Source organism: Wasmannia auropunctata, unplaced genomic scaffold (genome assembly GCF_000956235.1).
Source record: "Wasmannia auropunctata unplaced genomic scaffold, wasmannia.A_1.0 LD335888.1, whole genome shotgun sequence".
NCBI lineage: Eukaryota > Metazoa > Arthropoda > Insecta > Hymenoptera > Formicidae > Wasmannia > Wasmannia auropunctata.
This window is the reverse complement of record NW_012027002.1, coordinates 1,171,852-1,197,751: the sequence shown is the minus strand read 5'-3', so window position 1 is coordinate 1,197,751 and position 25,900 is coordinate 1,171,852. Positions and strand designations below refer to the sequence as shown.

The window sequence follows — 25,900 nt, the reverse complement described above, 5'->3', positions numbered from 1 at the left end:
AAATTTTGTATTAAATTTTTATTACATAAACAAAGTTTATATTTTAATTTGGATTCTTGATTTATCGAATTTTCGACAAATTCTTTGAACTTTGTATGTTACCAATCTTCTTTCTGTATTTTTATAACAAATTCAGTATTCTACATCAGTTACTCCAGGTAACTTTTTGCTTTTATCTAATTAACAATTAGATAAAATTGTTTTAATATAACTAACTTCAAACTAAATCGTACACTGGCAGTTACGCTAATAATTAATAACAAAATTAATCGGTCCATGCAATGATAATCCCTTTTAACATTGTTAATACCTTGAAAATTATCCGTACTTTTCGAACGAATACTTTTTCTCTAGCTTGCATGCGCTTTATCACTTTTTCCCGCGATATAAAAGTAACAGGCTATGCGTAATGGGCGAATTTTTCGCAGAAGGAAGAGCACCGTCCAGAAGTACGACCCGCCATACTCGAAAAAGCCGCAGCAGAAGAGCTACAGCGGCGTTTCCGGTAATCATCATGCGGAAGCTGCGGCATTGGACACGGTCAACAAGATCCTCACTTTCGGCAGTATGCCTCAGTACAGGTACGGCGGTCATTTCGTTGCTTATTTTGCTAGTCTGGATTCCAGAGAGTTTTTTAAGATTACGTTGGAAGAGCTTGTCGAAAATTAACGAGTTTTGCAAGAAATGGGTAAAGTATATAGAGAATTCGCCACAAAATCAAATCTTTAAAGTGAAATTCCCATAAATGTACGAAGTAGAGATTCGATTCTTAAAATTATAGTAGACGTTAGAAAAAAAGTTTAAAGCAAATTGCAAGCGAGATAATTTCTTTTTTTTACGATTTTAATGTTTCCAGTGAACTAATGGTTACATCTTTCTCTTATTAAAAATTTCATAAAGGTTATAGTTATATTAAAAAGTATAATTATTTACACTTTATAATTGATTACAAATTATTATATTAACAAGAATTTACATTAGTAATAAGAGCATCCCATTACATCTTATCTCATTTCTCATCATATTCTCCGTCATTTCTTACACAATCGGCAAATCTTAAAGTGCATGTTAAACATATATTTTTTTAAACCATCGCGACGTTAAACTATCCCAGAATTCGTCCCACAAGTGTTAATTAAATATCATGCGTTTATCGGTGTATGGTGTAGGATTTATTGCAGCTCGAGATGCTTCTGTCGTTCGATCGTTTTCGAGGAGCATCGTTATTACGACGAACGAAGTTCGCAGTATATTCTTGTAATTTAGATAGCTACAAGAAAGGCCAAAAATTATCGATGAATAATTAATTCACTATAACTAAATAACTAATTCAAAATAAGTTTTGTGATATTTTTTAAAGAAAAACAGTAAATTCTCAATTCTTCTTTTGTATCGCTTTTCAATGGTATTTTTGGCCTATTCTGTATAACAAGTTACGCTTATTATTGAAAATGCGCGAGCTGCTTTGTAAGAAGTGAGCTGAAGTTTGCTTGAATTAATGTGACTTTGGAGTTCGATACCTTTTTATTTCAGGTAAATCTCGACTCCGAAACTTCACACAAGCTTTAGTATGCGCTTTATCTAACAATCTTCCCAATACTGTTAATTGCATTTTAAATCTCTAAATATAAAATATCGAATTTATGAATTAATCGAATATATGAAATTACAAAATAAAATATGCAGATATAATGGATTATTATATATCAAAAAGAAATGAAATTATTATAAAATTATTATATTTTCATGAGATGAGTTTCTCTTTCACAAAGCTTCGTTTCTGGTTCGTTACAGATTGATAATAATTTAAATTACAATATCAAGTTGCAACATTTTATAAATCTGATCCAGAAATTTTAAGCCAGCAGTTGGAATTTGATAAAATAAATCTTGTAATAATAAACTATATATAATTTATTTAATTCTTAAACGAGTTTATCTTGATAATAAAATCGAAGCGCGCGAACGACAGAAAATTACGAGCCACGCTCGATCAATTTCTTTTATTTCGCAAGTAAAAAAGTGAAAGATAGCATTACACTCACAGAATTTTATTAACCCTCAATTATTATGAAAAGTGCAGCGCTGATTTTCGTGCAGAAGTAATTTTATTTAAACATGTTGACAAATATACAATTTACAATTCTATTTATTTGTTTGATTTATTGCAGAAACTGGGCAAAATATTTTCCTAAATTATTGAACTTTTCATTAGTTAAGATAATTTTGATCGTCAAAATAGTCTATGATAATCTTTTAATGTAATGTGTGTAGATTACTAACGGAAATAATTATAATAAATAAATTACTCATTACTCTGATTATTTATAATATAAAGAAGATAAGAGAGAAAATTCATATAAAAATTATATCAACTATATAATATCTATAAGTTTTATTGCAATGCCAATATGTCACTTTCTAACAAGCATTTTCTAACAATATAGTGTGTCATTTCATAAACTGTTTCAAAAATAGAAAACTAAACTTTGTGACTGTGTTATAATAATAGAAGAAGGAACACGTTTCTTAATGGAGTCAAAATTAAAAGCGGGTTAAACGAACGGTGCACATGGTAGTTGAGGGTTAGTAAGAATAGCCGCGGCATGCCTATATTAGTATATTTCTAGCCGCGGCGAGACCCAGCGCGTGCTGTTTCGACACCCGAATAACGTCGTCACCGCCGACGGGCCAAGAGTCAAGTAAGTCTCATGTGTGTCGCCGTCATGTTTACTATCAGGTTTGATCCAATCAAGGAATTTTTACTATCTTCCCCTCGAAGACAATCCATTGAAAAAAAAGAAATTCATCTTGATGACATTCTTTAATTAACGGTTGCCAGTTAAGAATACATTGCAATTAACAAAAATGAAACGTTCTAGTATTTTATTAGTCATAGAAATTTCAATAGATCACTTATGTGATAATTATTAATTAAAATTCGGTAAAAGCAAAAAAGTAAAATAATATTCATGTAAGATTTTTTGTACATTGCATTCGTAACAATATTAATCTATAGTAATTTTAATCCGTTGCCATCTTAATATTTATTCCTTACTTGGATCATGATTTTGTCAACGATCGCTGCAATTCTCGATCGGCGATCCATCTGCGTCTTAAAGACACAAGACATTAATATCGTCGCGTTACGGTTGTTATAATCGTAGCTTCGTAAATTTTTATGAATCTAGATTTTAAGAATCTAGAGTCAAAATTTTTCTTTGTATGTAATTATGTTTATTAATCCGGCCCCGAATACGTCCTTCATTTCTCTTCTTGTATTTCGCACGAAACCATTTTCTGCACAATCACGTTTTTAATAATTCAGCTGATTTTGCAACACACACGCTGCGGTCGAACTGAATATGAACGATTCGATCCTCGCATGCTTATCGCATTCAAATGTTTATTATTTTATTTTGCTGTAACTTTTTTGTTCATCGCATGATAATAGGTGCACTTATAAAGCGGCGTCTAGAATAAGCAGTAGCAGTAATGAATTAAAGAGTAAGAGTTAAGAGTAAATTGTAGGATTAAAGTCTCCTTATGTCCGAGAATCTACATATAGAGAAGACATATAAATAAAGATTAAAATAAACCAATGTGAAAATTGCATTGGCTCCTATTGCGCGCGTTTCGTGCTACTGCTGAGATCTCATTGGCTGAAGTAAAAAAGTAGCAGTAGGAAATAGATTTCAACTATTTCGCTTACGGACTTACTCTACGCCCTATTACACCGAAAAACCAGCTTACTTTGACATGTTACTCCTTAATCTATTACTGCTACTGCCCATTGTAGATGCCGCTTAAAGTATCCCAGTATCATCCGCATTGTCTTCTTTTCAAAAAGATAGTTGGTGAATCTGGGGTACTATGTGTACAGCTAAATATCGCCAGTCGTTAATTATAATAAACCCAAGACACTCACTCAGGAATTTTTCATTTAGCATCTCTTTCATCGCAAAAACATCATTAAATAATTTATCACCGTTCATTCTCGCAATCAGACAATGATAGGATAATTGCAATAGTTACCGCAATTAACAAAAAAATGTGATTCTCAAATATAAAAATTGCAGCAATTATTGCAAATATTTATGATTATAATATCTATTTATTATTCGAATAATAAAAGCATTAATTGTTAATAACTAAATCAAAATTTTTCGAAATTTATGTCCCTCTATATATAGATAAAAATCATTAACTGCAATTAAACAATTTGTTTCTTATCAATTATTGTCAGATTTATAATACCTGTTTAATTTAAAAAAAAATGCAGGCAATAATCATATTAAGCGGTCCGTATGTACGTGTGTGTATGTATGTGTATGTATGATATATGTTAATGACAATGTTCCATGGAATCTGCAAACTTAACTTCGTATATCCTTATCTTATTTCGGTTTATAAAACAATGTTTATAAACCGATAGTTTAATGTCACGTTACTGTGAAGAGCAGTTATGATTGGGAGAGTTTAAGGTTCAAGATCTATTTTCGTTTTATGTTCTAATACTTTTAAAAGATTAACACGAAATTTCTGCACATTTATTTTCGCGGAGACGAAAGTTAACACAAGGTATTAGTAAATACCGACATAGATCTGATCGATCTTTCAGGGAGCATAAACCGCAGCCGAAGAGGCTCGGCGTGGAGGAGGAAGATGGAGGTACGGGAGCAGAGGAGGTTGTCTCTTTCATTGATCTCCCACCAAACAATCTCACAAAGTTGCCTGAGAAGGGAATTTTAAAGAAACACGGTGGTTACGGTATTGTAATGCCTGATAGTTGTAACACAACAAGTGAGCGTGATGACTCACGATAACCCGTGAAGAATAGCTGAAGGAAGCTCGAACTTTGGCGAGTCGAAAGATCAAGCGAAAGCTAGCCGAACTTGTAGCTCGACAATATGCAGACAATCACACAATGTTGCAATAATAAAATTCATTGTTATAAAAAAAGAATTCTCTAACCAAAGATTTTAATTTCATTACTTGTACTCCAAAATTATTTTGAATAATAGCCAATCTTATATTTCAATCTTAAAAAATATCAATAAATATACTATTTTTTATTCTTAAAATGTTACTTTAGAAAATATACACTCATAATGTCACTTTTAGAAAAATAATTATTTAGAAAATTACGCTAGTACGAATTGTTGTCGTTTAATTTTACAATTATTATTATTGTTTTTTATAATTTATTATACATATAAGGTATGGAAATTAAAGTATATATAGTTCTTTTAACATGTTATTGAATCAAAAAAGTATTTTTAGTTTCTTGCAAAGTTAAATAGCCATATTTTCCATTTTATACGCAGAGATTAATATTAATTTTCAAGCGATCGTGTGTCTAAAGAAATTATGTACAATCTCGCGCATACTACATGCTCGGTTGTCTTTCGTCCCTTGCGAGTTCGAACTTCTTGCATCGATTCTTCACGAACGTTAACCCTTTATAAATCAGTTTCTCACATGCTTCATTTTTATCACTAAGTAAAAACGGTTAGCAAATACAAATTAATTCAATACGTATTTATAAAAATTAACGTCACAAAAGATTTAATAATTAATAACTTGGGATTTAATATCATCTATCTTAGATATAAGGGGTTAATACAGAACTTCATAAAAGGATTTTTTTAAAAGACTTTATAATCACTTAACTCTTTCGTGCGCTAATTCTCCAAATTTCCAATTTATTATTTTATTATATACAAATATAATAAAACAGACTAGGATCATATTTATCTTTTATAAAAGCTAGTAAGGAAATGTGGATTACAAACAAATATTACTAATTATTACTAATAGGTATCAATAATTCACGAATATGCACGCGAGAGGAATTTATTAATTTCGAGAAAAAATGGAAAGGAAGACCTGCGCACGAAAGGATAATGCAAACTGCACCACCGAAAGTCTTTTTTGTTTATGGAGCGGTAACTCACGAGTCACGTATTTGCCAGGACTAGGTGGAGGTACGATCGAGCACGTGGAAAGAACTCTGAATCATTTGAATGGCTATCACGATGATCTAATCGAGGTGCTGAAGACCGCGGCGGGCGCGGCGAGCCGTCGCGATCTCGTGGGCACCCCGTCGGGCAGTAGCAATCTCCTGGACGAGGACGTGATACGCAAGTCGCTGGCCGAGTGCGGATATCCCGACATGTATCGCAAGGACACCGATGGTCAGGACAACGGCATCGATAACGGACAAGAGGAAGAGGAAGACGACGTGGAGCTGCAGCCGCCGTGCGGCACCATTCGTATACGCAATCTCGAGGATCTCATTCGTCAACTTGAGCACCGAGCAACCGCGAGGTACAAATCTTTATATATAACAATATATCAAAATTATTGTTTCTTTCGCGTGCTTCGGAAATTTTTAGATCCTTTACAGGTTCTTAAATACTGAATTTTAAATATCGATATACTAAAATCTCAGATCGCAAAATAAATTTTGACCTTGGAACTATGAATTGTCTTTAACTTCAACACTATGCACTCATCGACTGTTTGATTTTTATAATCAAGTCTGATGTTCGTTTTTTTTTAATCAAAAAGATATCAATAATTAATCCTGTTATCAGACCCTACATGACTAGCCAGATGAGTCCGAGCGGTTCCGAAGAGATTCGAACATCCGAGACCGAACCGGATCGTCATTACAAAATCGATTCTTCTGTTTGTAGCGAGTCATCACAAGGGTAAGAACTTATGAGAGAAAAATTACGCGCGCTTATGACAGGCAAGCTTTTTAAAACTCAACTCAGAACAATGAGCGTTAATTTCGACTTAACATCGAGATGATAATTTCAAACTACAAGGATGTTTATTACGCAGTACACGAAAAATATTCTTAGACGTTTTAGCAATACTTTGTAAATTAGACATTTGTTTTTAATTCAACGGTGTATTCTTATCGAAACGATTGGCTAAATACGTTTGAGCTTCTTCATACTTTGTTAATCACAATTATTGTCAGCAGACATTTCACACGCTGCCATAACTCTCACTGTGAATCGCTTACTATCTTCTCTTTCGCAAATTTATTATCTTAACCCTCTCATATGCCGTTAATTGCAATAGCAAATTGTCATAACATTTTTATAAATATCTAAATTACACTTTTAAAAATTCAAATCAATTTTATTATCTCATTCTAACATTAATTTGAATGTAACTCTTATATTTAACAATTTTTTGTATAATAATTTATTATATTTAATAATTTTTGTATATGTATAATTAATATTATATATACTATATATTCTTTGTTCATTACTTCCAATATCGTATATTTTTATTGTATATTTTAATCTCCAATCTTCAAAAACCAAGTTAATTTTTCATAGAGAATTACGTATGCAAAATTATATAATGCTTCATGTTTTAAAGTAAATAAAAAAGCAAGAAATAAAAACAAAAAAATAATGCAAATTGATGCATTTTGTATAAAAGTAATGGAAATAATTATTAATATACAATGAGAGGGTTAATTTATTATCTTATTCTGCTTCCTATCTTGCGCATCAAAAGGCTGTCAGACTCGACGCATTTATTTATGTATATCAGACACCATATTCGATGTTTTGTGAAACCGTAGATTACAGTAAAACACGCGCAAGGGGATAACGAGAGAGAAAAAGGGATACACACTTGGTAATAATAAATCATTATTAAGTATTTACGCATAGAAAAATTTACTCAAAAGGCATAAGATGCGGAGTCTGTTTATACTAAATGATCGACATAAAAAGTTTAATTACAATAATAATTGTGATCTAATTAAAATATTATTGAGGCGCCGAATAGCAGCAGAATTGTAAATAAACTTTTTAGCAAAAGTAAAATTGACTTACCGATACCAGGTGTGAATGTCGCTGTTGCCGCATTCTGGAAGATTAAAAAACATAACTGATTATATTATAAGTTACACAAAAAGCATATAAACAATTAATTAAAAGAAAATAGAACAAATAGAGATAAACGGCCCGCGTTTATTTTCTTTATAAATTAAATTTTATATATGTAATATCTGAATTAAATTCTCAAGTATCTAGCAACAGAAATTAAATTCCGAATAGCGTATAGAATGCTCCGCGTGAGTGAAAGTGTCGCGTAGACCCGTGGACTTATACAGGAATTGATTGGATTTCCTACGTAGAAGCAGAAGATGTAGCCGCGGCCGCGACGAGGACGCTAGTAGATTCGTCTACGGTAGATACCGTCAACCGACGTCCCGAAGTCCTTACGGCAATCATCAACACACCCATCAACACTCCCATCAAATGCACCTTGAGGACGAGGGTATCTATGAAACTGCCGATCCTGACAGAGGCTCAAATACTAGGGGTGAAACACCCGATTGTGAAAGGTATTGCAAGAATATGCGTCACGAAAAACCCTGCGGCTTCACTAGTAGCAATTATTCACTGTCACCGAGACACACACGTTATATCGGCTCACGTCTGTATCACGTCTGCTCCCTCTATATCACGAATCCCACAATAACTCACATATGTCTCAGATAAGGATGGTGCATGTGTTGTCGTTTGCGAAAAGAAAATTGAATCGAAATGTCGATGAAGCTGAACATCAGAATGATTGTAAACAGTGTTTAAAATCGTATGTCGTACCGCACATTAGTGAAAGGCGCAATTTAAATAGCGATCCGAGAGGAGGCAGGATTTTAGATTTAGAAAAGAAAGCTGAATTTGTAATTTGTTAGAAAGATTTTTCTGTTTTCGCGGATATTCGGGAGAATGACGTAATACGTAAAACAGAAAATTGGGAGTATTGTGAAAATCGCAATACTACTGGCCGGAGAATCTGAAAACTACGTAAAGTATAAATGGACTCGGCATACAATATTTAATTCCGCAGTTGCAGCGTTTGCAATTGCATCGCAGATTGAATTAATAAAGCAGTTTGTTAAGAATAATGCAACGTATAAAATATTGCAGAGAGAAGCTAAGTGCACACGAAAGTCTGCATGCTTTTTCGTTTGCTTCTGCATTGTATGAATGTTGCTCTAAACAATAACAACACACATGTGTGGCTAGTGAACTCGAGATACAAAATACGTCCCAAATCTATTAGACACTCTTCTCCAAATAGCATAGAAATTAAACATTGACAGTTTTCGCTTTATAATCAATTAATCTTTTTTTTTATTTTCAATTAACTTTCACGCAATTGATTAATGAACCTAAACAGATCTGGGACATTTAACAGAACTCATGATTATGAAATCTCGTGCATGTCGCTTCTAGCATTTTGCATTGCAAAAACTCGTTAAACTGTGATAGATGAATTTCTCAATTTCTCAAGCGACTCTAAGAGACTTTATCCAATCTATTTCGCGCAATGAAATGATCATCTAAACATTGTGATCGATGTACGCACTTATCCTTATCTGAAATTTCTCTTCGTTGATAATGTGTATAAGGAATGTTGAATTAAAATAGCAATCGTAGTGATGAGTCACGAGGCTACGCACGCGCTTTAAATGTCTTAATTAACTTTTCAATTTATAATGTGTGTACGTGATTTCTTCCATAGAGCCTAACTTGAATCTAACTAGAGCTAAGATAAATCATTATATGAAATGAATTTTCTCGTGTAAAATTAGTCAAACATTATAAAATTATAAAAATTATTAAATTCAAGAACATCTTTGTCTTGAATTTAATTGTATTATTCATGACTTACATGCAGGTCTAGTTCAAATTATCATTGATTATTATAAAAATTATTATAAAATATATATTGAACAATATATTCTTTTAACTACTAATTGATAACTTCTGGAATTTATATTTTTAATTAAAAAAAAAATTAGCTTTGCGTTAATCTTTATTATTTAGATATGATTAATCCAAATAAAATACATAAATTAGTATACGTAAAAACTTTATGTAGAAAGAATTCCTACAACTTTTTACGCCCATGAATAAGCAATAATTAATTTAGTAATACAATTATATTACTTATTAAATATTATATCATAAAAATTACATTTTGATACAATTTACTCATCATGGGTACAATTTTTCAATTATTAATTCATCAAAATTTCCAATTAAGAACATTTGCTGATTTGTCAATTCTGTCTACTACTCCTTTCTATATAAATACTATTATAAATTTTTTTATCACACATTAGCGGCCTAATTACAAAGCTCCTAAAGAATAATCACGTATACATTAACAGCTCCCGCTTCTGGGTCGACTGGTTTCACCATTCGCTCCGTTTACTGACAATGAATGTTGTTACGTCGTGCATTCGAATGCAGCATTAGTGGCGGTGGACTAGATCCAATGGGCTCGTGTAATCTTATTATTTTCTAGTGATGCATTTATTCAAGCTCAACAACAAGTAGCCCGGTGGACTAGTGAGGATGGAGGAGGAGGAGGAGGAGGAGTGCAGCACCGGCCGCCGCAGCAGCCACCACCGCCGCCTGCGATGCCGGTGCAGCAACAGGCGCAGCAGCAGCAGCAACAGCAGCAGCAGCAACAACAGCAACACCAACTGCCGGTGGAACAACTGCCAATCACGCAGCGCGGCTATTATCCATCCCCCCCACAAAACGAAAACAACCACGACGCCGGCAGCAACGCCGAAGTCGAATCTGCTCAATCCAAGCAACAGCAAACGCTAAGCGAAGTTCATGGAATCGATATTAGTCACATGCCTAATATTAACAAACGCCCGCTAGACGATAACTTTAGTCTAGATTGTAACATAATGAATAATGATTCCCCTAAAGATTTAATTACCAACAACACTAGTGATAACGAAAATACTGCCCTACTGCCCCCCCATTTTCCCGAATACAAACATTGATAATTAATTAATCGATGACAGGTAGTGTCCGAGAAAAAAAAAAGAAAGAAATGGGAAAAGTCGTAATAATAATATTAATAATAATAATAATAATAAAACAGTATAGTGGTGTGACAATGATGATGACGATGACGACGATGATGTAATCTCGAACTCGCATTTTATACTGAATAGTGTAAATAACGATAAACTGTAATTGCGACGATTACAAGAACAACAACAACAACAACAACACGTATTAAATTATAATGAATTCAAATAATCTATATGAAATGTTTATTAATAAACATTAGTAAAATGATTTACTCAAATCTCCGTGTTTGTTATTTCATCTCTCTGCATGAATTTAATTAATTATGCTTAATAAAGATATAAATTTACATTTGACTGCATGGGTAAAATCGAAAATATCTTTAATTTTCTAATTCTATGTACATATAAATATATATAATATAGGGTGTAACTTAAATAACGACCACTAATCATATAGCGTTATTCCTGATAAAAAATTGAGTCAAAAAGTCCTGAACCATTTTTTTCTACAATTCTTAATTATGCAGTTATTCTCAAGTTAAACTAATCCAATCTACGCCGTTTTTTAGACGGGCGGACATCAGTGAGCCGCGCGCGTAGTAGTGTACGTGAGCGATCCGCCGCGCGTCACGCCGCTATGTTCACGCACACTACTACGCTCGCGGTTCATTGATGTGCACCCGTCTAAAGAACGGCGCCGATTGGATTAGTTTAACTAGGAGAATAACTGCATAATTAAGAATTGTAGAAAAAAAAGACTTAAGACTTTTTGACTCAATTTTTTATCAGGAATAGCGCTATATACTTAGTGGTTGTCATTTAAGTTACACCCGTATATATGTATATGTATTTTATTTATTTCATATATATTGTAATTTTATTTTAGTCAATCAAGATGACACATTCATGTATTTGCACTATTTATAATTTATTAATTGTTATGCCCGCGCTGAGTCGATCTCTCGAGTACGTCAAATCGAGATGCTGACAGGATGAAGAAAATGAAAAGCGTGTATTTCTTAAACAACGAGTTGTGCGTTGTCAAACGGTCAACTAAGAGATTTGGAGCCGTCGACTCGTTCGGACGTGCTCTGATCTACTCTGTATAAACGATCTCTTTACGTTCTGTTGTGTTATAATAAAGAGAGTTATCCTTTTGTTAAGTGAAAGAATGTCATTTTTATTTCCCTCGGCTTTGCTAGTGCGCGTGCACGGATGCGAGAACGCGCGAGTGATTAAAAAACGTCTCCTAGGTGTAACAATATATAATATAAGATATACGATATACGTAGACTCAGTTACGCAATTATTCTATCATTAAAAATAGTGCCTACAATAAAGTAACATTTAGTGTTTAATATGCGGCGCCTGATTATTACTCAATTTTTATTAATAATAACAAATAAAAAAGCTTTATCTATTTGAAACGGTGCAAAATACACGCCGGCGTAATATACTTTATTAACTCTAGCTGCTATAATGATTAATCATATCTGTTGTAATAGACTTACACTCTTTCTTCCCCAGGATCGTCGAGCTTCAATCCCGCAACAATCCTTCCTCCATATATCTTCATTTACGTGATAATATTTACTATGCTACATCAATGTTGTATAGATAATATACATATACACGCATTTTCAGACATTGCTTTTTTTATATTAAAGAATTCATATATAGGTTCATTAGTAAAAATACTATTCTATCTAAGTAAGAGACTGCCATCATACAGAAGAACGAGCAGAAAGAAATTAAAATATGAAGAAAAACCTCGAGCATCAAGGAGGCAATTCCGTAAACTAATGTAATTAAAAATATGCAGTAAATACAGAAGCAAAATTCATCAAATTTTCAAGACCGCAAACACGACTAAATAATTTGATAATTGATTTAGTCTCAAAGATGGTTTTCATTATTTATTTAACTCAACTAACATTATTAAAATGTTACATTTAACTACCTAATAATTAATTTTTTTAATTTTTCTACAAATTTTTAGTTTTTCTGCAATATATTAAAAATATTGTTAACTTAAACGAATACATCTTTTAGCAATAAGATATTATTTTTTAAATAGAAAATTATATGTAATTTTGAATATACACCATTTTGAATGGTCTCATTATAATCTTTATATATTATATATTCCTTTTTTGTGTTGTAGATGTGTGTTATAACTCCCTTTCACCATGAAGTATTTTTATACACATTTGTTTTCTGAACGTTTGCCTCAAATTTTTCAAAATAATAAAAATCATATTTAAAAAACAAAAGAAGTGTACTCTAAAAGTGAAAATGAGAAAATACATTTATTTGTAACAATAATATCACACATTCGGCTATGTTGAGGGTTATCAGTGTTTATATTCTATTTCAAGTTTCTTTTATTATCAACAGAGATCACGTGTCTACGTTTGCAATCTTGAAACTGGAAGCCCATCTCACACAAAGCAGAACTTATTTGGAAGTTAGTAGCGGATTTATAATTTTTTGTAAAGACGTATTGATATATAAAAAAAAAATTATATTTATCCGCTGCAAAAAACCTGAATAAGACCAAAAATGTACAATAAAAGTATTATATTAAGAATATGTAGTAACATTATGTAAGAATATGTAAATTCAAGAATTAGAAGATTATATAAAAATATGTAAATAATTGGTATAAAAAATTTCTTACGCACTGCGTGTTGACTTTTACGTTTCACCCTTTAATCAATTCTTAATTTAATCAATTCTTGTGAGTTTTTTAAATTTGAGAGTCAGATATATATATTAGATAGTATATTTTTAGGTGAGAATCCAAATCCAAATATGTCACAGGCATATAAACAGAGACAACTTATTCATCATAATATTTGAAATCAAATAGCTAATCCGTACATAAAATTGCTTGTAAGTGAGAAAATAAAAAGATAATAACACTCAGGCATCCGTAAACGGAGAGAATTTTTTTTTAATTTATCCTGCAAATCATGTTAATTGTGGGACAATATAATATTTAGTACTACATATGTAACAAGCTAATATAATATGTATATTATGTATATATAGGGTTTTCCAAAGTTTACCTTTATCAAACCAATGTCATTAATATTTCTTCTCTTAAGATGATCATCATATTGCTTGTGGTACCACACCATTATCGGTTTATAATCATATCTCCCTTGATTGACATAGGTTGTACCAACAACGATATACGTATAATCCATAAGCTCGTCCAGAATTATGCACAGCACGAATACGCGGCAGTTAGAATATGATATGGACTAATTATGCTGCCGCCGCAAAATAAAATTTTATTGTAATGTACAGTAAAATTTTACAGTAAAATATATATATATTAGTGCTCGGAAAATCCGGGTATCCGAGTACCCGCCCGCCCGCCCGTCATTCGTTGCACACGGCCATACTTTACTGGGTGTCTGAATACTTTTTTACAGTAAAATTTATTGTAATGCACAATAAAATTTGCCTAAATACTATATTGTCCCACAATTAACATAATTTTCAGGGTAAATTTAAAAAAAAATTCTCTCCGTATATAAGTCCTTACTTTTAAAGCATTTAATAATATCAATCAAAAAAGGAATGAAAAAAAAAACAAAAAATCAAGAAAGTCTTTCTATTTCATTTCTAAATGCTGTTTCTTTCAGCTACTATCGAGCAGAAAGGCTTGACACCATTATTGAACAACCTAAGGAAACTCGGTGGCTGGCCCGTTTTGGACGGTAAAAGATGGAACGAGGACGATTTTACTTAAAAAGATTCTGTCTACAGATTCCGCAGATTGAGCTATCCCATTAATTACTTCATCGGTTTCAGTATTAAAGACGACTGGAAGAATAATTCGAGACGTTTGATCTACGTAAGCACGTAATTTATCCTAAAATATCAGAATAAACCGAATATGGCATTTGTTTCCAATTAGTACAATAAATAAAAATTTATAATTCTTTATAGCTCGAACACCGTCTTTCGCGCGAAGATCTGTTGAATGATTTTGACGATAAAATCGTCCAGGCATATTATAAGTACATGGTGGATCATCGCTACAATTCTCGAAGCCAATCCAGATCGGACTAATAGAGAATTAGAAGACTCACTTAAATTTGAAATCAAGCTTGCAAACGTAAGTCATCCTTAATTATTAATCGATACAAAATAATTGTAAATAAAGTTTCAACAAAATTTCCAAATTACCGATCGATTGAAATTAATGTTAAATGATTAATCGGATAAATATGTACGCAGATCTCGCTGCCCAACGTGAAACGCCACGTGACTCTTCTCTACTCCCGTGAATGTGAGTGAGCTGTCCGCTGTTTATCCTAACATACCGTGGGAGGAATATTTTAACACCATCCTCGCGCCGCAAGCACAACTAAGGCAGGACGAGATAGTCATCGTGAATGACCAGCTACCTATAGGACTTCAAACAGCTCATCACAACGACACCGAAGAAGGTGTAGGCAAACTATGCCCTTTGGAGAGCAACGGATGCATCTGTCAGGTATCTGACGGATGACATCCGGAAAAGGGAGCTGAAGTACACAGTTGAATTAAACAGTAAAACAAAGAGACAACCAAGATGGAAAGAATGCGTAAACATCGTTTCTGGCAGTATGCCAATTAGCGTTGGCTCGATGTACGTGAGAAAGTATTTTAAAGAGGATACGAAGAAAGCTGTACTCGAAATGGTCGACGATATCACACAGGAATTCATAAAGATCTTGAAGAAGGTGAGACAATATACAAAAATTTTAATTTAATTTTGTCACATACGTATATTTTTGTCAATAAATTAGAATTTTAGAAATGAGATTTTAGTTATCAATATTTGTTAGTAGTAAATATATGTATATTAAAAATATTAATTCTAAAATTCTCTATCATATATTTGGAAAGGTTACTAACTTTTTAATGAAATTACATGCATTTTTAGGTGGACTGGACGGATGAGAAAATTAGAACAAACGCTTTAAAAAAAGCAGCCGACATGATATCACGTTACTGCCTATCCAAATGAATTGTTGGACGATAGAAAGCTCGAGAAATTTTATGAGAATCTTGAATTGAGCGCTGACGAAAATATAGGGAACATTCTTAATGGGTCTACCTTTGATAGAAATTTCTTATTTAGTAGACTGAAACTGCCAGTGAATAGGACAGAATGGATAAGTCATAAAATGTCGACTATGACCGTCAGTGCTAAGTACGATTTGATCGAAAACAGTATTGATAACTAGAAACAATTCCGTTAAAGCACATATTAATATCCCAAAAAACACAGAGATTTCAAAAAAAATTTATTCATATATTTAAACGTATGTCAATTTTGAATTCATTTTCTACCAATTCTGAAAAAGAATTCTTTATGCATCTGAAAATAAACTCAAAATTTATGGCATGTAACTAAATATACGACTGATTTTTTTTTTACTCTGTGTGCTATCTGGGTAGACAATTATATCGATAAAATATGAAAAAACTGCAGTAGTCATATGAGTTATTTTGCAACTCAGACTTATTGGCTAGCCCTTTTAAAAGCCTTTTGAAATTTTTTTTTAATTATATTAATATTTTTATTTTAATTGCCCGATCGGCTCCAGAATGAACCCCGTGAAGAAATGTACTGTGTGATAGATTTCAGATTTCAGCAAAATCGTGTGAACGGCATCGGTTAAGACTTTGTTTTTAACCTTAGATGTTATACAATTCCGTATCATCTTTGCTACATTGAAACAACTAATTTTATTCTTGATTAGTTATTATATTTATACAGAGTTTTATTGCTTAACTTCTTTAGTATATTGTACAAGATATTAATAATGTTTTTGCTAATTATGTCAATATTTGTCAGAGATTTTAAATTAATACATAGAAAATCAGTTAAATTAAAACTCTAATGTTTCTAATTTTAGAATTTTTATGGACGTATTTCATATACCATAATAAAAAAATATTGACAATTTTATTAAGAATTCTTTGTTAAGTCTTGCTTAGAATAAATTGTAAGATACTTTATAACGCGGAGAAAAATAATAAAGTGTGCGCAGTATAATATACTATACGGGGTTCACAAAATCGAATAGTGAGAAATATAAATAGAACAACATATAGAACAGAATATTCTTTGATAAATTTGATGAAGTTTTTTGTAATGAATACCGAAAGCTATCGTTCGTCATAGTTATTTTATGTTGAGTATTATTTTGTAGTATTTTCGAGTAATAGTTAAATTGCAAATTTTTGTAATAAAACAAAATTTACATAAGGTATTTTTGCTGACTGTAAGAATTTAATACAAAAAAATTTCATGTACAATAAATATCAATCTGCGTTTTCTTTCTACATGTTTTTTTAGGAAGATATCATTTTCTTCTAGATGGTAAAATGGATCATTTTTAACTTGATCCTGGGCGAACTGGAGCGCACAAAAATTAAAAAATATCGTAGAGAAACTCCGAACGCTATCACTTACCTTAGCGTCGCAATGATCGTCCAGCCAATGCCTTGTCCAGCAATTCCCTCTCGTCGCCACGATGCCTTTCGGGAACGATGGGGATAACGAGATGATCCTTCCAGCTCGTAAGTCTCCAACGGGGATGATTTGCTGCTGATGTGCGGCTTACGGCGATCCTGCAATCGCAAAAATCCTCAATTACGTCCTTGTAGTGCGATCGATCGATCGATACTGAATTCAACATTCCCGATATTCCTCTCACGCGTGAATCGCGCGATATACTTGCAAATAACGAACGAGGACGTAGCGAACGCGAACGACGGCAACTTTGCACCGATGCCCGAGCCATCACACGACGGAAGATTCACACGCCAAAATCGATTCTCCTCGCGAAAACAGCTTGCCATTGCGCGTTTATGCATTATCGATTGTTCTACTCTTCAACACTAAATTTGAGATTTCCGAAAACGTGCCGTGCGTGCTGCAAATTTTTGTACGAGCGGAAAAATCGTAGAGCGACGCGGCGGCTAACTTACGCCGACGCGCGATGCCCCGCGAGCTCGATGCGGCGCGAAGGGCCATTTATGCACGTGTAAAATCTAAAAATTATTTAAAGAAAAAACAGTTTGTTACGGGCACTCGTACATTGAACTTCTCGCTGCCTCTCCAACGTCAAACCCGCTGCTATTGGCATTCGCTTCGAGCGCGAATTTAAATTTCTAAATCAAAGACCTGACACGGAACGACGCGGCGACATCCTCGTACTCATGATCTTCGTCGCTGTGCCGCGTCGAGAATTGCTCGTACGAGGAACAGCTCATCTAGCATCTTACAGTCTAAATTATACTTTACGTCGATACTTTACGTGGATACCTTCTCGGGATGTACTCTTGCTACAAGCGCGACATGATCTTTCGATGCGAAAGGGTCGGCGAAACGCGGAGCAGCGCGGAGCGGGCCGGAGCTGCTTCGAAACAACGCGACTCTAAGATGGCGACTGCGCGATGTGCGCCACACGACGGATTTTCCGCGAAGCGCGATTCCATCCGGCGCGTCGGTAAAAATCCGCCGTCGGTAAAATCCGTCGTCAAAAACGATCATGTTTCGGGGCTCGCGAACGTTTTTGATATAATTAAAAACAAGATTGTTAAATGTCTCGCGTCTATTTAAGCAACCACGTGCCTGGTTTCGCGAAAGTTTTTGATAATTAAAAATATGATTGATAAATTTCTCCCGCTTATTTAAACGATTACGTGCCGGCGATCGCGTACATTTCTAGGCATATCCGGATCCTCTCTATTAAAACATTACTTAAGACGATCTTGAAATAAGAATCAATTTATGAATACCGGCCATTGTCCTTTTCTACGTATGTATGTATGTACATACATACATACACGCATACACCATCCATACACCTTACCCCCACTCCTCAAATAACCCCGCGGACGCTCCTCGGTCTATATATACTTATGTCTATGCTTCTCTCCAACCTGACTAACCTAACTTAACTCGGAGCCGGAGTAAGTTTGTTGTGTGTCGAGATTGAAGTTATGTATCGCGTAGATATGAGTGACAATGTCGTATCAAGACAGTGGATTTTCAACGATGTACGATCGACAGGACGACTATGATCTCGACGAGGACAATGAGGAGTACCTGGAGGAGGACAGGGATGCCGAGGAGCAAGATGAAAGCGATGAAGGTGATGATAAATGGATATTATATGTCTGTACGCGAAGAGTCATCTTTTTCCGCATGATTTCATGCTCGTAATTTTTGAAACTATAACTTTCCCATAACATACACTAAGGAATATGTAATGTAAATTAAGTCGTCAAGGAATACCTGTAAGAACTAAAACAGAGTCAACGGAAATTTTATTTTTTTAGATACCGAGGAGGCGAGCGAAACCGATATGGGAAAATCCGAAGAATACACAGAAATCAAAGAACAGTAAGCCCGTAAAGTTACATATCCATGAATTTAGCACTGAACATTTTATTTCATCAATATGCGATCTTTCAGAATGTACCAAGATAAACTAGCCAGCTTGAAGAAGCAACTGCAGCAATTGAAGGAAGGCACGCATCCCGAATACAATCGTAAACTGAAACGACTGGAGGCGCAATATAAAGAACGGTGATTATTACCTTCTCATCAACTCAACATTATTATTTCCATAGGACTCATACTGATTAAGATGTTATCTTCGCCAGATTGAGACTTAATATAATTTACCGAGATTACTTGACGGAATGGGTCGAGCGTGATTACATATCGGAGAAAAAGGCAGCGGCGAAGGAATTTGAAGAGAAAAAGATCGATCTTAAGGAAAATTTACTTACTGACATGGAGGAAAAGCGAAAAATCATTGAGTCAGACCGCCACACAATGGAACTCACTGGTGATTCTATGGAGGTATTTATTATATTTAAATAATATTTAATAAGAAGAATATATATGTGTGTGTATTTTTTACATTATTTTATTTTTTAATTAGGTAAAACCGGTAATGACGAGAAAATTGCGTAGACGTCCCAACGATCCAGTACCTGAAAAAGTAGAAAAACGGCGAAAACCGCCTCCCGCACAACTAAATTACGTGCTGGACGATAAAGATATCGAACTTGATTTAAAAGCGATCAATCGTGCGAAAGCGCCGACCACCATTCGCAAGCCAGGTGCACATTACTTGATATCCTAAAGTTCAAAATACTATAGCAAAATATTTCTTGGAAAATTAAATAATACAAATCTATGACTCTTCGTTTTCAAGTTACTTTTGCAATTTGTGCAAGAATTTACAAAATTTCGAGCCAGTTCTGAACACATCGTTACAACTTGTATTATTTAGTTTTTCCAGAACTATAGTATCTTGATTCTTGCGAATTTTGTGACACCTTGTACATAGACGTAAAACCGCGAAGCGTATAAGCATTGTAAAGATTAAGAATAAGAAATAAATTTTTTAGAATAAGAAATCAACTTTTTAGTTAATATATAACTGTATTTACAGTAGTTTTACCACATTACAACAACGCGGTCAATATTCCATCACAGCATATATCACAGCCGCCTGAAACCCCATTGGTGGAAACTCGCATAGAGGATGGAAAGTTATTATATGAGCGAAGATGGTACTTTCGATTTATTTCTATACTATTACTTTACATTCAAAACTTGAATTTCTTTTTAAATATAAAGAGATCCTTTGGTTGAATTTTATTAAAGGTTCCATCGTGGTCAACCTGTCTATGTCGAAGGCAAGGATCTCAATAGGTTCGCGGCGAATATTTCCGCAATCGGCACCGAAGCGGTGAGTGTGACTTATGATCGAAGCATAATAAATAATTAAATAAATCGCGTATCTTCGCAGGATACATACGGTTTTTTTTTTCCAGATCTGGGTGAAGAAAGTATCGGACAGCAGCAAAGTACGCATTTACACGTCACAACTAAGTCGTGGGAAGATCTCCATCAAACGACGGGCGTCCTAATCAACTCCTCTATTATCCTTGCAGGCATCCCTTCATCAGACTTGCGTCACGTTGCGTTTATCGTTTCTAATTAAAGCAGTATTTCCCGGAATTAAATCAACGATTTTTACACTACTGGTTTTCTGCCACCAGTAAAACCATGCTTTTTGATGATATTGTAGCGTCATGTAGATCCAAATGAAGAACGACAGGATTAGTAGCGCCATCATTGACAGCAAGGAGTAGGTGGTCCATCGCGCGGGTGGAAAATTATCGTAGTTACTCATAGCGTAAAAATCGGCAGCCACTACGCAGATGTAAGAACACGCGATGGTCACTGGGGTGATTATAAGACATCTTAGCAGATCGGCCTTCACATTGCGGACATATATCTGTTGCTCGTTCTGATTCAGGCACAACCAGACCACGATGGACCGAAGAACCTTATAACGAGGCGTTCGTTCCATCCGGAACTCATGACCGCACAATTCACACTTATTCCTGTTGCTCTCTTCTAACCACCGTTCCAAACATTTCAGATGAATCGCGCCCATCGTACCCTAATCCCAATTGTCATTATTGTGATTAATTAGTTATTGACATGAACGTCTTTTTAAACATATTTGAAAAAATTAAATCATACTCTAAATTATGGAGTATTTATAATTTATTAAAACAATAAAAGAAAATATCTAGAGCTGTGTGAATTTTCAATATCCTGAATTTTCTTCGGAAATTTTCAACTTTGAAGCCCACGATACTAGAAATTGCTCCGAGGCCGAAATCTCGGACGAAGAAAGTATTAACAAATAATACTTCAATTATTCGGCCAATTGACCAATATGATCGGTTAATTTTTTCTTCATTCAAGATTTTTTAAAAATTTCATACGCAAAAATATTAGGGAATTCTATTTAGGATATATTCTAAAATATATGCAAATAGTGTACATACATAACGACTGATATTTTCATATATTTTCGTTTACGAAAGTCTTCGAGAATAAAACCCAAAGATTTCGAACGGGGAAAGAATTGACCAATCACATTGGTCAATTGGTCAAGTAGTTTAAATGATTTATTAATTCATTCTCCATCGATTTCGGAGCAATTTTTAGTATCGTAAACACAAAGCTTTGGTTTTCCACATTATTGCATATAATTGAATTTTTACACTCTGTTCTCCCGCACCTTACACTTGCATGGGTATATAACAGGTAATTCTTGATTAGGATCGTAACAAATACGACAATTTATGTCTTCTATCGAATCGCGTGATAATTCATTTCTTTTGCCTGACGTTGTAACATCCTCGAGCTCCGATTGATTCACGTGTAACTCTTGCTCTAGTTCTGCTTCGACTTTCGAAATTATGCTATCTAAAATGTTGGCTATCGAATTACTTTTCTCAATCATAACGGGAGTAAAATTTCTGCAGATATTTTTAGAAAAACAAACAACTGTTTCACTGCGCGAAACATAAGACGGACGCATTATAATTCACAGGTGGACCAGGAAAAGGGGATTAAAGTTAGATGCATCCTTTATTATTGTGTATAAAAATTTGTATTGTATTATAGTGGATACAGTTGAGTTAGTTCGCGTGAAATAATCTTAAAGAGCCACGTAACTATATGTGCACTTTATATAATTAATGAGTAAACTATAACGAATGTTTGTCACTCCGCTATCATGTCCACGCTGAGGCAATCTTCACCCATATTACTGGGAGACGTCTCAAGTTCTCCAATTTCATTAGATTCGCTAAAAAAAATTTTTATTATTTTAATAACTTCATTTTTATTAAAGAGATAAAAAATATATTTATTAACAAAGGAGAAAGCTTACCTGTCCAAGGAAGGATCATTACTAAACATTTCTGTCGGAACTGTGGGTGGTGCTTTCTCTGGCACAAGTTCCAGATATGTCTGGCGAGATTCCAAATGTCTTTCTACTTCCTCAGGTGTCATGTGTCCATCAGACATCAAGGACATCGGAACCATATTATTCGAGGATTGTACCTAAAATAAAGAATCCCCATTACAACAATTTTGTAATAAAATTGGATTTTTGAACATATTACATAAAGTATAAATCTACTTACTATAGGTGTGTTGTTCGTTTTAGCAACTTTTGGTGTACTCCTTTTCTTCTTACTGGTGCTGAGTGGTTTTGTGATCATAGACGAATGATGAGAAGTATGATTATTGATATTCATCTCAACTTTTTTCCTAAAAATTACATATATTAATGTAATAAGCTATTCATAACTATTAATAACTTATATTTTGGGTAATGAACTTTTGAACCATATTGCATGTTATTTTGCACATAATCAGATAGTTATATAAATTTCCTTACCTCTTGGAATTGTCAAGACGAACAACTTCCTCATCTGATGATTCAGTTTCATCGCTTTCGCTGAATGACGCATCTACTTTTTCATACTGCAGTAGGCGATCTAATAGGAAACTCTTGTCCCTATTCACCTTGAGCAGTTTTCTTTGTGTCGAACGCAAAGCTTCCTGGAAACATTCATTCTCCTGCAACATAATACGTACTTTGTCACGAAACAGATAAGGTGGACGAGTGTCAGATATCAAAATGTTCCTTGCATACATAAATCAAAAATTTCAGCTTTCTCTTGAGATTGCGATACTGGTCCTTATAATTAGGCACTTCTTCCTCGGGACTCTCCTCATCGTCTTCTTCTTCTGCATCTGCATTGTTGTTGGCAATGGATCTGCAATACCATCCTTCCAACATTGATCATCTGCAACTGTGGGAAAATAAAGTTTTTAGTCGTCAATATCCGCACAAAGGGTCTCCTTAATCGAAACTTTTTTATCACACTTAACATTGCAATACACAAAAATTACGTATAATTATTAATGAATTTGAACGAAAAAGAAAATTATCCAAACAAATAAATGTCTCTGCTCAACAAAAGAAAGTAAATGAATAGACAATCAATACAAAATTAGAATATAAAATCGACAAAGAGTTCTTCAGAGACGCACTTTGGTTTCGTTCTAGGAGGTTAAGTCGCGCAAGAAACGCGTTAACTTATGCGTTAGCCGCTCAATTGCGCAAGGAAACGAATGTCAAGCTGCAGCGGGCCGCAATATTAACGGCTGATTTTCTTTTGCACTCACTTGAAACCCCAGAACGATTTGTCGCACGTCGCAAGCGCTCGCGGCGGCCGATTATTGCGAAGATAAATAAGCTGTTTATGACTGGCTTCCATTCTGAACTCTTTATCGATTCCGCAGTAACTTCAGCGCCTTGCCGGTCGAACGGAAGCGCGCGTCGAATCATATCAGTGCTGTGAACATCAAGAAATAAAAGCATTGCTCCATGATGAAATATCCCTAACCATTTGAAAAGTACTTTACGACAATCGGGAATTACGAGGCATAATTTTTTAAACAAAAATAATAAATTCATATTTTTTATGTTATTATTAATAAATTTCACTTTTGCCATTTTACAGAAAACGGATAAGTATTTTTTAATAATTAACGATTTTTAATTCATGACTTTCTTTATTTTCAATTTCTGCTCTGAAATGACTAAAAAAATTTACTTTCGTGATCACACTACAAATTGAATTTCTTAATAAAGCTAAAGCTTTTATGTTTTTTATTGCTCTTTCTTCATGAAACAATTTTATATTTTTATCGCTCTTTTTTCGATCATAAAACAACTTAACTATAATAGAACATTTTTAGTTTTATACAATTATATTTTATAAACTTAATTAAAAATTTGTTTAAGAATTTCGGAAATAAAGCTATAAAATACTAAAAACAATTAAAATTGAAAAGAAGTCAAAGAAAGTTTTAGAATAATAAGTTTCAGAATAATATCTTTAATTTTTTCTAAAATTATACGTATATCTTACAAAAATGTATTTCCTTTTATTATAATTAAATTTATTTTTTCCACATATGTAATATATATATATATATTTTTTAATGTAGTTTTTGTATTTTATATATAAAAATAAAAATTTTTTTAATGTATACTAGTGGCTGAAAGCCGCTCAAGCGTGGCACATCCGATGGACCTTTTTTTAAATATTAATACTGTTGATATGAGCTGTATTACACTTAATTACTAATTAACTTAATGACTATAACTTAATAACTTAACTTTTACACATTTTTGTATATCGTTACATATTATGTCGATAAACTTAAAATAGAAATACAGAATACTAATGTACTAACTGTTATAATAAATAAGTACTCAAATTCGCGCCATCCATCTGTATGCACAGTCTAGCTCGAAATAAGTTTTGTAAAGCATTGTAAATAATTTCTGGATAATGTTATTAAAGCTTTTACAATTTTATTATGTAATTGCCTACGGTTTTGTATATAGGTTTTGTAATATATATGTAGCAAAACTGTAGACAATTACATAATGAAATTGTAAAATTTTAATTAACATTACCCAAAAATTATTTTAATTTGTATTAAAATACACATAAATGTTAGTCTCCTTAAAAAAAAATTATTAAGAAACACAATGTATAATTTGTTCATAGAGGAGAATTTTCAAATCTGTGAAAACGATATATATGAAAATTTGATACAAAAAGGCCGTAGCCGGATAAGGAGGGGCGATCTGCCCCCGTGCCAATCATGACCATTTTTTACAGTTTAGTTGCTATCAATATCAGTTACAATTTTACCAAACATTAGCCCTTAATATTCAACCGTTGGGGTGTGAGAAATAAAAATCAAAATTTCAAAAAAAATTTATATCGGCTCAATCAATTTTCATAAAAAAAATATATGTTGTAGATGTAGACAAGATACATTTGTAAAAAAATTTCGAAGATTTTTTGAAGCCAGAAATTGCAAAAAAAAATTAAATATTTTTATTTATTTTTTTTAGCTATCTTATCGGTCTTGTACTACCACAAAAATTTTGCCGTAAAATTATTAGATGCTATTCTATAACATGTAATTTTTTCAAATTTTTCAAATGGGTACTTGATACTTAAAAAAAAAAGAAATTTTTTTTTCCAATTTTTTTAACCATTTCATCGATCCAA

General features: G+C 33.4%; 5 protein-coding genes and 1 pseudogene across 7 annotated transcripts in view; 3 read left to right on the top strand and 3 right to left on the bottom strand.

Annotated features, from left to right (window-relative positions):
* Positions 1-18,338, bottom strand: part of LOC105455660 (centrosomal protein of 131 kDa-like) — a 77,177-nt gene extending 58,839 nt beyond the window's left edge. Inside the window, 3 exon segments of the mRNA XM_011699147.1 lie at positions 7,872-7,905; positions 17,376-17,533; positions 18,231-18,338. The gene's annotated coding sequence lies outside the window, so the exon portion shown is untranslated.
* Positions 3-10,928, top strand: LOC105455659 (putative uncharacterized protein DDB_G0277255). The gene is made up of 7 exons (XM_011699146.1): positions 3-581; positions 2,631-2,702; positions 4,622-4,770; positions 5,976-6,330; positions 6,600-6,716; positions 8,177-8,386; positions 10,363-10,928. The coding sequence occupies exons 1-7, from the start codon at positions 403-405 to the stop codon at positions 10,856-10,858; spliced, it is 1,578 nt and encodes a 525-aa protein (XP_011697448.1). The 5' UTR covers positions 3-402; the 3' UTR covers positions 10,859-10,928.
* Positions 14,532-16,140, top strand: LOC105455687 (annotated as a pseudogene).
* A 489-nt stretch (positions 18,339-18,827) lies between the features above and the next one.
* Positions 18,828-20,953, top strand: LOC105455653 (sin3 histone deacetylase corepressor complex component SDS3). Of its 2 annotated transcripts, none has more exons than XM_011699136.1 (8): positions 18,828-19,062; positions 19,250-19,313; positions 19,386-19,499; positions 19,577-19,778; positions 19,861-20,041; positions 20,380-20,497; positions 20,592-20,676; positions 20,762-20,953. In XM_011699136.1, exons 1-8 carry the CDS (start codon positions 18,936-18,938, stop codon positions 20,855-20,857), a joined length of 987 nt encoding a protein of 328 aa, XP_011697438.1. In that variant the 5' UTR covers positions 18,828-18,935; the 3' UTR covers positions 20,858-20,953. The 2 variants fall into 2 exon arrangements, with proteins under 2 accessions (XP_011697438.1, XP_011697437.1); XM_011699135.1 differs by having other exon boundaries at positions 20,377-20,497.
* LOC105455655 (E3 ubiquitin-protein ligase MARCH3-like) lies at positions 20,872-22,343 on the bottom strand. The gene is made up of 2 exons (XM_011699137.1): positions 22,027-22,343; positions 20,872-21,396 (listed from the first exon to the last, which is right to left on the bottom strand). Exons 1-2 carry the CDS (start codon positions 22,327-22,329, stop codon positions 20,893-20,895), a joined length of 807 nt encoding a protein of 268 aa, XP_011697439.1. The 5' UTR covers positions 22,330-22,343; the 3' UTR covers positions 20,872-20,892.
* Positions 22,344-22,378: 35 nt separating this feature from the next.
* On the bottom strand, positions 22,379-24,108 carry LOC105455652. Of its 2 annotated transcripts, none has more exons than XM_011699134.1 (6): positions 23,856-24,108; positions 23,455-23,614; positions 23,197-23,378; positions 22,940-23,066; positions 22,684-22,856; positions 22,379-22,599 (listed from the first exon to the last, which is right to left on the bottom strand). In XM_011699134.1, exons 2-6 carry the CDS (start codon positions 23,599-23,601, stop codon positions 22,515-22,517), a joined length of 714 nt encoding a protein of 237 aa, XP_011697436.1. In that variant the 5' UTR covers positions 23,602-23,614; positions 23,856-24,108; the 3' UTR covers positions 22,379-22,514. The 2 variants fall into 2 exon arrangements, with proteins under 2 accessions (XP_011697436.1, XP_011697435.1); XM_011699133.1 differs by having other exon boundaries at positions 23,991-24,108.
* Positions 24,109-25,900: the final 1,792 nt, after the last annotated feature.

Bases quoted from the DNA above. Each gene is read 5' to 3' on its own strand.
- LOC105455659 (XM_011699146.1), top strand. From the start codon at position 403: ATGCGTAATGGGCGAATTTTTCGCAGAAGGAAGAGCACCGTCCAGAAG. The intron at 582-2,630 runs GTACGGCGGTCA...GTATATTTCTAG, and splicing joins GGCAGTATGCCTCAGTACAG to CCGCGGCGAGACCCAGCGCG. The intron at 6,717-8,176 runs GTAAGAACTTAT...TTTCCTACGTAG, and splicing joins TGTAGCGAGTCATCACAAGG to AAGCAGAAGATGTAGCCGCG.
- LOC105455653 (XM_011699135.1), top strand. From the start codon at position 18,936: ATGTCGTATCAAGACAGTGGATTTTCAACGATGTACGATCGACAGGAC. The intron at 19,314-19,385 runs GTAAGCCCGTAA...GCGATCTTTCAG, and splicing joins TACACAGAAATCAAAGAACA to AATGTACCAAGATAAACTAG. The intron at 20,042-20,376 runs GTGCACATTACT...CTGTATTTACAG, and splicing joins GACCACCATTCGCAAGCCAG to TAGTTTTACCACATTACAAC.
- LOC105455655 (XM_011699137.1), bottom strand. From the start codon at position 22,329: ATGCGTCCGTCTTATGTTTCGCGCAGTGAAACAGTTGTTTGTTTTTCT. The intron at 21,397-22,026 runs GTGCGGGAGAAC...AATTGGGATTAG, and splicing joins TATACCCATGCAAGTGTAAG to GGTACGATGGGCGCGATTCA.
- LOC105455652 (XM_011699134.1), bottom strand. From the start codon at position 23,601: ATGTTGGAAGGATGGTATTGCAGATCCATTGCCAACAACAATGCAGAT. The intron at 23,067-23,196 runs GTAAGGAAATTT...TGTAATTTTTAG, and splicing joins CGTCTTGACAATTCCAAGAG to GAAAAAAGTTGAGATGAATA. The intron at 22,857-22,939 runs GTAAGTAGATTT...TCTTTATTTTAG, and splicing joins AAACGAACAACACACCTATA to GTACAATCCTCGAATAATAT.